General features: G+C 42.3%; 1 protein-coding gene across 1 annotated transcript; it reads right to left on the bottom strand.

The window, feature by feature from the left end:
* Positions 1 to 1,684: 1,684 nt before the first annotated feature.
* LOC111256654 (G-type lectin S-receptor-like serine/threonine-protein kinase At2g19130) lies at positions 1,685 to 3,261 on the bottom strand. The gene has a single exon (XM_022824975.1). The coding sequence runs from the start codon at positions 3,087 to 3,089 to the stop codon at positions 1,755 to 1,757; it is 1,335 nt and encodes a 444-aa protein (XP_022680710.1). The 5' UTR covers positions 3,090 to 3,261; the 3' UTR covers positions 1,685 to 1,754.
* Between the last annotated feature and the right edge of the window lie 9,560 nt (positions 3,262 to 12,821).

The following is a 12,821-nucleotide window of genomic DNA, read 5'->3' as shown; positions in this document are numbered from 1 at the left end:
CTGACAATGGACGGTTGACTGCACGATTATGCGTGGTGTGGTGCTCTGCTCCGATTTTTGGACTTCGGGGAAGAACGAGGAGGAGACATATCTAGAAAGAATGAGGTTGATTCAGCTTGCTGATCAGGACAGCACTACTGAAAACCACCTGTTCTACTCGGTAGTGGAAGTGCAACCATGGGCACCCACGCGCTCTCTTTATTCTGTACAATGGCTATATTTTCCGGAGAAACCACGGGCTAGTCTCCGGGTTGCAGCCTCTGGTCAGCTTTGGTCCTAGTAGTACTCTAGTGCAGGATACGATCGAGAGAAGAGCATCAATGCATCATAACCAAGACTTTCAATAACGAGCTGGCGGTTGCTGCCGTCCGGATCGCTCGATGCACGGTGCACAGTGGCGGGGGCAGGAATGCAGGATTCGACCGAGCCCGGGGTCCACGGCTCAAACCACACATGACACACCAGGAGCACAATGGGCACAAACACACAATTTATCGAGAAATTCTACAGGATGCAGTTCAGATGGTTTCAGATTGCAGTCAATGCAAATGATTCATGATCCGCTAATTCCAGCGATTTCATCTTTGGATCGGCCTACTTAAGTCTCAAGTTAAACAGTGGATGGTTACCTGAGTCTTTGGCCAAAGAACCCTGCATGGCTGCAATGCCATGGGGGTGGCCGCAGGCCCGCTGTCTGAACGCTAGCCCCGATGCTCCCTTCTCACTGCACACCGGACCGGACCGCGGGCAACGGAGAGCGCGGAGTGCTCGGCGGACGGCGGCGCGGCCGCACGGGCACTGGTCCCCTCCGCGCGCGGAGTCAGGAAGGGCAGCACCTAGCGGAGGCAGGAGGGCTAATGCAGAACGCCGGCAGCAGGCACGAATTGTCGAGCTGAGCGGCGGAGCCGAGGTCCGACTGTCCGAGCAGAGCAGGCCGGACCGCCGGAGAGCGAAGCACTGAGCAGCGGCGGCGCCACCGTGGAAAGGGTTCGCGTGGTGTCGTGGCCCGTGGACCTGAAGTGGTCGCATGGTGGGCTACTGGGCTTGGGCTGCCTTCTTCTGGGCCGAAAAATAGGGAGGTGCGTGGTAATTTTTTAGACCAGAAGAACCGGGGCCATGGCCCATTTTAGCCCAGCTCTGCCTCTCGTGTATACAATCCGGGCGGGTGTCCAGTGTCCTTTGTTTTAGCCCTAATAAAAAAAAACATTTCCCAAAAAATACAGGGATCAATTGACCTTTTTTATTTTGGAAAGATCAGAATGCCTGAAAATGAACTGCAGGTGGGAGAGAGGAGTGTCTATGAGTAGCTGTTGATGGATCTGCAGGTGTGTAGTGCTGGGTGCTTCTCTGCTGTTGGGGGAAGGAATAAGGGATTAAGGGGATTGCAAGTTCATAGAAAAAGGTTGAGCAGAGTTCGCACACACTGGTTCTTGTCGTCTAACTCGAGCTGCTGATTTTTTTTAAAGCAGAAGTCGCCATTGGCTACAGTGTAGCCGAGCCCTGGTAATCAGAGGATCAGCAATAAGAACAGACCAAATAAACAAACAGTCCGCTGAGGTGCTGTACAAAGTGCAAACAATAATGCAGAAACAAACAAAACCACGAAATTTGCTTGGAGGTCTCCAACTCCCATCCGAGACCTATGACTGACAGCTGAAGGAAGGCTGAAGGAACTGAACATCTGAAAATAAAGAATGATGTTGTCTACTTTGACATCTGAAAATAAAAATCAACTAGAAAGAATTTATGAATTATTACATTGAAGTCACATCAGAGCGTTCTGTAATAGCTGCAAGTAGTCTTGGCATTGGGAGCATATCAACCTCCTGGAGACCCTCAAGAACCCGGACAACTTCAACCATTGTCGGACGATGAACCTCGTTATCTTGAATGCACCAACATGCAACCTTGCATACCCTTTCAGCCTCTGCTAAATCAAAGTCATCTCGTAACTGTGGGTCCACCAAACTCTGCACATCTCCCTCATGGAGCTTGCTGCTGGCTTGCACTGGGAAATAAACAGCCTGATAACTGTTGCTGGTGTATGCTTCGGATGAGTTCCTTCTTCCTGATATGATTTCCAACAGTACCATACCAAAGCTGTAGACATCAACTTTTGGTGTAATAGCAACTCCGCTGAGCCACTCTGGGGCAAGATACCCTGCGGTGCCTCTAAATGTAGTCAGAACTCGGCTAAAATCCCTTCCTACAATTGCTGCCATCCCAAAGTCTGTAATCTTAGGAAGAAATGATGCATCTAAAAGTATATTTTCTGGCTTAATATCACAATGTATGATGCATTCTCGGCAACTATGATGCAAGTAGGACAGTCCCTTAGCAACTCCTATGGCTATTTGATACCTGGTGCTCCAGCTAAGGATAGTAGAAGCATTGCTCTGAAATAGATCGGCATTAAGAGAACCATTTGACATGTGCTCATACACGAGTAGCCTCTTATCACCTTCACAGCAGAATCCAATAAGTTTGACTAGGTTGATGTGTTGGATCAATCCAATTGAGCTCACCTCGGCCCTGAATTGCTTTTCTCCTTGACGGGCACCATCAAGCCTTTTCACAGCTATAGAAGTCCGGTCACTTAACACTCTCTTAAATACAGAACCAAAACCACCTCCTCCCAGCCTTTGTGAGAAGTTTTTAGTAGCATGGCCTAAATCAGTATATCTGAAGGCTATAATTCGACCACCACTACCTTGACTTCCAAGTAATGGCACACCACACCACTTGATTTTTTTGCTCCAAAACATTAGCATGAAAATTAGTAATCCGCAACTAGCAATGCCTGCAGCAATAACAATTCTTGATCTTACTTTGTTGTTTTCCCCCAAACTTTGCATACCTCTGGTAGCAAGGCGAAGGTAAAGATCATTATCAGAAAAATTTTCAATGCCATCAGTTTGACTTAGACTGAACAATTCACCATACCAGATAGAGCATCTGCCACTGCTATAGGAATAAGCAGTGCAAGAGCAATTATTAAGACAAGCTTCTTCACATTCACTCTGAGTTGTAACATCTTCTATGTTATGGGGGTAAGAGGGTAATGTAACATGAGCTATGGTGTGGAACATGTCTGTTGAACTTGTCGTGTTTTTGTAACCTGTTGTGCAGTCTAAGTGAGTATTTCTGACGCATCCTGCAGTTGGATCATCGACTTCCCAATCCTAAGGTGACTTTGGAGAGAAGCCCTCCATACAGCCACAAAATGGATGCGAATTGGCGTTGCAGACTGTGAAAGGTCCACAAGCAGCCAGTAGATTGCACTAATCAGCAGGTTGGGCATATATGGTTTGCCAAGATTGTTCAGCTTGCGACCAAATATTCAGTTTAATCTAACCAAAGATGTCTATTGAGACGAATGTGGAAGATGATTCATCTGATGAGGTGTACATGAAGCACTCCTCTTCATTGTTGTTGACATATGCGGGTTTAAGCGAACATTTATTGATACGTGGATCTAAGCCTAGCAGCCCGTTGAGTACTGATATAAGTGTATATGCCAATTTGCCGGATGACCAAGACCAATACACTACAAAAGGGGGCTTACGACGCTTATGGGACAACATCCCATTGGAGTCTAGTTCAAGGATGTAAGAGCCAAGACCTGGATCAATGAGACTCTTCTTTGATATTAAACGCCGGTTCAAACCGGTGACCTTATTCCGGCCTAACTTGGCACCAGGAAGTCCGACATCTGTTGGGTAGTCAAAGCTCTGCCACAATGAGGTTCCATTCGATGAGCTTTCTGCTATGAGGACAAGGTTTCCATTGTTCATGAGAATAGCGGCAGTAGTAGTGTTTGTGCTAGTTCTTGTTGACTTGTTGACGAAGTGAGTAGTGGACTGTCACACCCGGTTTCTGAACAAAACCGAATGCATCGCATATGTGTGCCAGGATCCGTTCTCACACATATGTTGACATCATCAGTGAATACATCAAAGACAGTGCTCAAAAACGTACATAAACCAGTAGGAACTTTATTACACTCAGCGTGATAGACACGAAGGTCTTTAATCGTTCACCGATAACTTAACACGTGCACACACACTTTGCGCAGCTTCTCCACAGGCTTGACTAGTGAACGCCTGCCTCGAACTCCTCGAAGTCGTCGAAGAACTCCACGTCGTCACAAGCTTCTGAACAGCGTTTGGGCAAAGGTGAGTACACTTATGGTTGGTACTCAGCAAGTGGGGGAAACATGCAAGGCTCACGAGGAATGGCTCAAGGCTTTAAGCGATTAGCATTTTAGTTGGTCAAATTTTATTTAGCAGCACCTAATTACTAGATGTACGTTTATACCAACCCAATTAAGCATATAACATTAACATTAACCCAAAGGTAAAGGTAACACAGTTTAATCTCATCTTTAAGTTCAATTATCATGTGAGGGTCCAAGCCGCTCTTAACCGTGAGCACGGCTGATATATCAGTTTTCACTCTGCAGAGGTTGTACACTTTACCCACAACTCGTGGTCCCCCGTGTCGCCCGGGTTTGCAAAGCCCTTAAACACTTCCTTTGGTGAGTGGCTGGGGGGTCCACTACGAAGCCTTTACAAAGACACGCAGGTAACTGGTAGCCCGCTAGAGTTTCAGTAGCGATGCGGACCACAACCCGTTAATGAGATAGCACCTTAGCGAAGGCTACTGCTCCGAATCGTGCACCCAACACCTTCCCCCTCCTTGCCCTTTCGGTAAAGCCACCAGCTAACCACATGCCTAATTATTCGGCTAAGATCAGGGCCATGTGATGTTGTGGTTGTACTGTTTTCTTGGGTGGTTCTCCATGTTCCGATTAAAACAAGTGTTCTTGCAATTAAACATGTATAGCAACATAAATAAAACATGATTAACATTCTTCTCATTATTAAGACATTACCAACCCAAATTAAGCGACTAGCAAGTCTACCCAACATGATTAAATAGGTTTTCAAGGAATAAGGATTAAAACTAGGTAAGTCCTTAATAGGCATTCCCGTCAAATTTATGCACATACAAGAAATAAATAAAGTGTTTAATCATGATATTATTGGGACAAAAAGAACATGCAGGGGGAGAATACCACTTGCCTTCCTCGGCAAACTGGGAGTACTCTTCTTCGAACGGTGGCTGCTCCTGAACTTGCTCCTCCGCGAACGTCACATCGTCTACACGATCACACAAGGCAAGCAAACAAAGATTGAGTAAAACAGTACAACAAACATATGCAAAGGCTTATAACAAACTCCTAAAACCAACGTTCATGCAGAGACGATCACGTGAGCGCGAGAATCGTTGAAATCGGATTTAAAATGATGAAGATATGAGATAAACAAGTTTCAGGGGCTAAAACAGAATTAACTATATACTTCAGGGGCTAGCAAGGAAGTTTAGAAAGATATACTGAACAGAACATGTAATTACAGAAAAGAACAAGGTTACATGTGCAAGATTACATGGCTCGGGTTAAAAAGAAAGAATACAGGAACTTCAGGGGCTTCTCTGGAAGAGTGGCAAGACACAAGGAATAAAAACAAAAATAAACAGAGACTCCAGGGGCTAGAACACGAAAACTCCATCTTCTTCCTCCTTTTACCAGAGGCACGGCACAGCCATTTAATCTTGATTTTTAACCATTTAAATAGTTGTATCCTGATTTTTAACTTAAACATTTTAGGCAAATTTCATTTAATGGAAATGGATTTTTAATAGTCATGTTCTGATGTTTATATCTTCTCAGATCTGATAATTTTTTATTTGGTATAGTTGTATCCCTCGACTGCATATTGGCATGAAACTTTCAGCAATCAAATTTCTGGATCCTATTCAGATAGAGGCAATCTCTCGGAAGTGTAACATTGATGAGGGTTTGATTGTTCAAGATGTACAAGTTCTTATTCTGTGGAACATGTCCCTTTGCTGTAATGTTTTTTTACTGGTGCACATTATCAAAGTAATTTATTGCCAAAGTGAACCACAGGTGTCTGATGGGTCAAGTGCCGAGAGGCAAGGAATCAGGACTGGTGATATCCTTCAATGTTGGAATGGAGTGTATATTTCTACCACAGTTGAGGTAGGTGAAGTAACAATTTATTATGTTCCCTTTAAGTGAACAGAAAGAATAACCACGAGCCACTAATAAAGCAGACATAAAAGGGACAAAAAAGAGAAGATATTAGCAATTGTAAATATTGATGAAGATGTTTATTTGGTCGTGGATAGAAATTATGTTTCACGCATCTGCAATTCTTGTTGCTGTTGTCAGTTGGAGAACCTCCTATTGAAAATAGGCGAGGAGCATTTGGACAAAGGAAACAAGATAGATTCCAATGTGGAAGTTGAAGTAAGTTTAGTTAAAACAAGTCATTTGTTTTAATTGTGATTTAGTCTGCTATTTGTTACAAAATATTTCTTTGAGCAAGGATGTCACACAGAGGCTCAAACATCCAACTGTAAGACTAGTAGGAGTATCTGCATGATTAAAAACTAAAAACATTCAGAATTTGTCCCTATTTGTTTATCTGTATTTACACACCTTTTTTGAATGGGGAGACCATAGAGAGGCCTGAATAACATTAATTTATATTTTCAAGGTAAACTAGGCAGTTATCACATGAATGAAAACTAAAAAGGTTTAGACTTTATAGTATATTGCAGAATTTTTTATGTTGCTCTTCTACCTTGTGAATAACAAGGATTTCACATACTACTTCCATACTATATTAAGTGGTGTTTTACTTTCGAAAATTCTGCTGTTTCTAAGTGTTCCAAGTAGATTGATGAATATCTTCATAAAATGAGCTTCATGGAACCCTCTGTCTCTTTTATCTCCCTAAGACTGAAATATTGATAATTGCTATTAAGAAATATATTATTTTAACTTGCAGGTTGGTATATTTCAAACACACAATGGTTTGGGTTGCACTAAAAAGCTTGCAGTAAAAGTATCTGATGACAGAGAAGTGTTTTCAAGGGGTATGCATTTTTAAAGTTTACAGATTATGCATTTGCGTTTGTGGTTGGGGTTGATACAACTATAGGACTTTGCCAAGCATTTATTTGCAGAAGTTGCATGTTGTGTGAAAATGTTACTTGCAGATACTTAATTGTTTCCTGTCATTAACAATGGTGTACTTATTTGTTTCCCTTCATTAACAATGGTGTTTCTATTCTATAGGAACATATCCTGTCTTTGATGGAATGTCTAATGATTATGTGTGTGAAGGTAAGTTAACTTCATTGTTTGCTTTTAGCTGCTACTAAACATCAATAAATGAAATAAAGACAGGTCAAATATGTTAAAGTCAATAGCTGTTTTTTACAGCTTAAACAAATATTTTTTATCTACAAGGAATAAGCAATGCTTTTAAATTGCAGCTTAATTCTTTCTTTTTGATGATGATTTTTATGTAAAAATAATAATTGTAGTGATGCAAGATGTGCAAATAAATTAGTTTGGTACAAATACTTGTACAGTTTATAAATTTTTTGAAGCTAATTATCCCATCAAGAAACAAAGTGACTGCAAAAACAAATTGTCAATCTAGCACTTCTCAAGTTTGATCTCTTAGATGGATAGTTTTTAAGTTTTGCTACTGCTGGTTTGAAGATTTAAGCAAATTTGGCTGGTTTAAAGTGTTAATCAAAATATGCTGGTTTGAAGCTTTAAGCTCTTAGATGGATGTGTGTTTACTGAACTAGATTCAATGGCGTGGTTGATCTGCAAATTTTCTGGCAGTTTGTATGTTTAACAGATATAAGTAGAATATATAGGGGATGATCTGCAATAGCATTTTCTAATGCTTGTTTCATAGTTCATCAATTTATATTAAATTTGGCAACAAACTTCTGAAATGGAGGAAATAAAAACCTAAGTATTCTAGGAAAGCCTTGAGGTAGTGTCATCTTTAGCTGACCACAACTTGCTTGGATTAAACGTTTGTTGTAGTTGTATCATTTAGTTAGAGCTGCATAGAGTGCAGCACCTAACTACTTTGGAAAGGAATGTGTGCGCTTATCATGTGAATAGTATTATTTTGTAAATGCGTCAGTAGCTGGCAATGAATTGTTTTTGTATACAGAGGAAGGAGGCACTTCATGTTAGAGGGGATGTTCATGTTTGCGATGACTGAATGGTGGCCTTTTTCTGAGTATGTAAGGACTGTTATGCTAGTAATCTATCATTCTATCCCTTTATGTGTCTATTGTGACCCAGCAATAATGATCTTTTTTTTTACTGCCAGGAGACAATCTCGGGCAACATGGAGAACAAAGACAATGACTATGTAAATGTTTTGTCGTTTGCTTGAATGGAGAAGATTGTAGAACATAACGTATCGACAAATGTAGATTGTTCCTTCTCTAGGAAAAAGCTACCTCAACTCATAAAATATTAGGGTTAGGTATCGTAGTACTTCCTGCATATGACTTGTTCAAAACCTCTAGGAATTGTTGCAAGGAAGATATATGTAAAACTTTTAGTTTTTCCTTGCTGTTGTTGACTGCGTACGGTTGCAGCTTGCAATGCTCTAACGTGACTTGGTATTGTTTGTCACGCTAGTGCTATGAGTGTGTTTTACGGGGTCGCGTCTGTCTTGCTTTTTCTCGCTACTGTTTTACTCGGAACGATTAGTTATTCACTTGCGCATGTAGTCCATACTAGGCATTGGTAGAGTGAGGTGTGCTTCGTTGTTTTCGTTATAAGTTGCAGTGGTGCTCTAGTTCCCAAATATCTCCTTAATCGCCCTCGCTCGGCTGGAGAGAAAATCTGTCGAAAACTGTTTATGCTGCACTAGTTGAACTCTGATGTTGCAAGCATTATTATATCATGTCAGTCCATTCACTCTGTCTACAGAGGTGCTGTGCTAGGAATCCCCCGAAGAAAGGTGAGCAAGTGAAGCGAACGATGCGTCCAGATACCCAAAGGTGCTGTGTTGGGAAGAATGAACCATACTGCGGAGCCTGGACGATGCACTCCCAAGTTCAACACTCAACTTTGGTAGTAGCTCCTCCTAAATATCTCGCCGGACGTCACGCGCCACGTACTCATTGTTTTTTTTTTGATAAAACTAGGAAGCAGTCGACGACAACGTTCCTAGTAATCCTTGGGATGTAAGCCGTTCTGGTATAATGTTTGTGCGGAAATGGCGCCTTCTGTACGTACAAGACTGTACTGATCAAGAGCGGATCACCAAGACTTACGATTGGCGGTGTAAAATCGAGAAAACGACAAGAAACCCCTGCTCTATCAACCAACCAACCATCATGCATTTCCGATGTATCAACAACCCCCTCAATTACGTACGTGTACGTAGCAGACGTTGCCACTCTCGATGTCTTCCCAAACTCACACCGGCGGTCACCATGCGAAATCAGCACACGACCGCGTCTCTTATGCTTTGTCGGATGTGTATCGATCGTTTGCCGTTCATCTGCGTTGCACGAATATCAAAACAATGTTGCCCCTCGTCTCTCGTTACGTTCTGCCTTGGCTCTAACCTAACCCCATCCAACTGAACCCAAAACTCGCACGAGAAGATATGAATATATACGGTGTCATTTCTCGAGAAGAAGATGACGAACACCAATTAGATTACTTGGAACGCACGTAAGAGATCGTTGTTTCGCGAAACAGTTACCTCGTAGGCTAGATTTTAAAATCACGAGACAACTACCCATCATTATATGAGTCGTGGTTGTCATGCAACTCATAATATTACTACGAGACAACCTAATAAAAAGATAATATATTATGCAAATTATTTGTTAAGTTGTCTCAACATTACATATTGTAGCTATTTATATACCGCGTCCTGTTCCCGTTTAGAGATTGGGGAATCTAGTCATCTTGTAGCCTGAGCTATTATGTTAGTTTCTGTTCTTGTCGGTAATTGGTGAAAAGACGACGGTTTGCGAGCGGTGTCGGGGTAGTACCTATCCACCGTTGGTTTAGCATTCAAGTAATCCTTGTATAGGTGGGCATTTAGACTTAATTATCCTAGGATTAGCATTCAAGTAATCCTTGTATAGGTGGGCATTTAGACTTAATTATCCTAGGATTAGCTTTATAGCTGTCATTAACACCTATGCTTGCGTGCAGATCATGGACGGAGGTTCACTCTTAGCCTGTCCAGTGAGACATCATCTCATTTATGTAATCCTCAACTATATAACCCTTTAGGCACTATGGGCTTATTTATTTGAGCTGCAGCTTTCGGCGCTAGCTCCAGCAGGGACTCCAGCATGGAGAGCTGCCACATACTCCCCCATATCCATTCAACAGCAGCGCACCAGAGGAACCCTTTTCTGATGTGATGTTCACCTCGGCAAGCCTCATACTGTAGCCAAAAGGATTTCCAACAGACACAGAGCTGATCAATCGCCCTGGGTGCGATGCCTCCCCACTTACTGATGTCCGATGCCGATTTGGTGGCCAGAACAGCATAGCAACCCTTTGAAGCGGACTTGGAGGATTTGGGGCAATAGAAAGTATGCCACTACTTTGGTTGCAGTAGTTTGCAAACTGTCCTCTCGGTACAGATAGAAGAATAAGATCCTTTGCACAACTTATTTGAGCCACACATGCTTTACAGTAGATTCTCGCCAAGTCTTCCCTCATCTTGAACCTTTGCTCACGATGGTCATACAAAATCCTTGCTTCAAAGAGTTGTTCAACTTGCTTAGCTGTGATTGGATGAGTAGCATTGAAAGCAGGACCCATAACGTGGGCACATGTTAGTATCCAAATGTGCCCGTTGGCATCTTTTATAATGGAACCAGTTGAATAGTGACTTTCTTGACTTTCCTTCTCCCTCTTAAGGATTCTCTCTGTATCAGCACTGGAAATTTTATCGATTGCATTCCACCTTGGAAAAACCAATTGCTGCTGGTGAAATTGAGCAATTGTATCAGACTTTTGTGATAATCTTTTATGCAATGTTGTGCGCACCCTTAGTGCCTAGCGATCAATCTTTTTTTCCTAACAGATAACTAAGTATCTTCATGTTGTCTTTCGGGTGGCAAGAGGTCGAATGATGCATTATTGCAATGAACCTCACAAATTGGTGATTTTTAGCAGCAGATCTGCTAAGGCATTGAGGCATGTTGTTATGTTATCTTGACCTTTATCTTGACATCGGACTACTGTTCATGGTCATATCTCACACCGTGGTGGAACCATCCCTAATATATCTAGAGACAATCCCTATGGTTTCACAATGAGATTGACTGAAGTTGACATTACATCAGAGCCTGGAAGTTCAAGAGCTCCGTGTTTTGATGGATGTGGCGATAGTGTTTGTTTCGAAATCAGCGTCCCGAACTTGACACCGACTTCCTACAAGTGGCACCAAAGTAGTACTCTACCACTTCTTTTGTAGACCCTTACCCACACTATTTCGAGAAGGCCTTCCCACTGACATCAATGTGGGAGACCAACTCTTTACAAGGAAACTTAAATCTTTATTCACTACTCAATTTGATACAAGACTCACTTGCATGCTCTTTTTGTAGCTATCCTACCATGACACCACTATACTACATGGCTACCTTGCAATCTCCTACTTGAAACTTTTATGTCATAGTATGGCTAGGAGGGAGAGGAGCACCTCTATTTATAGATGCTCATGATCATTGTGATGTTGCCATGTGGCAACTTCAAACTCTTCCATACAAAATATCCTAATTCTGGAACCCTCCTCATCCTTATCTAGTTTCTTATATTTTTACCATGCTAAAATATCTAGCTGTAGAGTATTCTACACTTCACCACGAAGCATGGCAACTATGAATCATGTATTCTCTCTTATTTTTTAGAATCTTCTTAGCTTGCCATAACCTTATCCTTATACATGGTAAAATTAACCTCTTGACATCTTCACAATCTTCTAGAATATTCCAAATACGCATTGCATGTTTCAATAGTATTGGAGTGCTACGTGGTGGCGATGGGCGCTTCTCATACTTTATTCCTCTGAATGTGGTTAGACAAACTTGGGCACAGTGGGGTAAGTACCAACGCATCCCGTTGCTTTATTTCGTTACATTTAAAAAGGGCTGTAAATGTTTCTAACGTTGATTTTGTTGTATTTGCAGGCTTTGGCATGTATGCTGATGAATGATTCTGAAGCCTTCCGAAGGCTTTGCTCCAGAACTACCTCTTTCAGTTGCTCCAGAACTACATGCAGCATTTATCTTTCCACCAACTCTGTAACAAGTCCGGTTACCTGCGGTATGTGTGCTTGGGGTCCAGTGTAACCTTGAGCTGAGCAGTAGTTTTCACTTTTCACTGTTCTTGTGGCTATTTATATACCGCGTCCTGTTCCCGTATGGGGGAATCTGGTCATCTTGTAGCCTGAGCTATTGTGTTAGTTTCTGTTCTTGTCAGTAATCGGTGAAATTGAGTGTGGATGTCGATGCCACTAACTAGCTGCTGACTGTGCATCCCATCCTGCTTAACGATGGTCAAAATTTAAACAAGGTGTTGGCAATGGTTTTGGTTGAGCTAAGTTTCAGAAATTCCTACTCATTCACCACGAACAGATATCCGAAATGACATTCCGAGACAGTACGCACGCTTGACTGGTGTCCCTGCTTAGGACTAGGTGTTCTCCTTCCGCTGGTAAGACCGCATTTCACGGGCACAAGGTCACATTCACGCGAGATACGCGCCTGAAAGTCTGTTAGTTCGTCCTGTGTCGTTGCATACATGAGCAGAGCACTACTAACTAATGGCAGTATAGCATAGTCCAAGAGCAGCAGAGCACGCTTGCGCTAATTTCCGAACACGCTTAGATTTGTTGCCTGCTCGACCACACCCTTGCAGCACC

The sequence above is a fragment of the Setaria italica genome, chromosome III (assembly GCF_000263155.2).
Source record: "Setaria italica strain Yugu1 chromosome III, Setaria_italica_v2.0, whole genome shotgun sequence".
Taxonomy (NCBI): domain Eukaryota; kingdom Viridiplantae; phylum Streptophyta; class Magnoliopsida; order Poales; family Poaceae; genus Setaria; species Setaria italica.
Note: the sequence above shows the minus strand (reverse complement) of the source record. Positions and strands in the feature narration are given on the sequence as shown.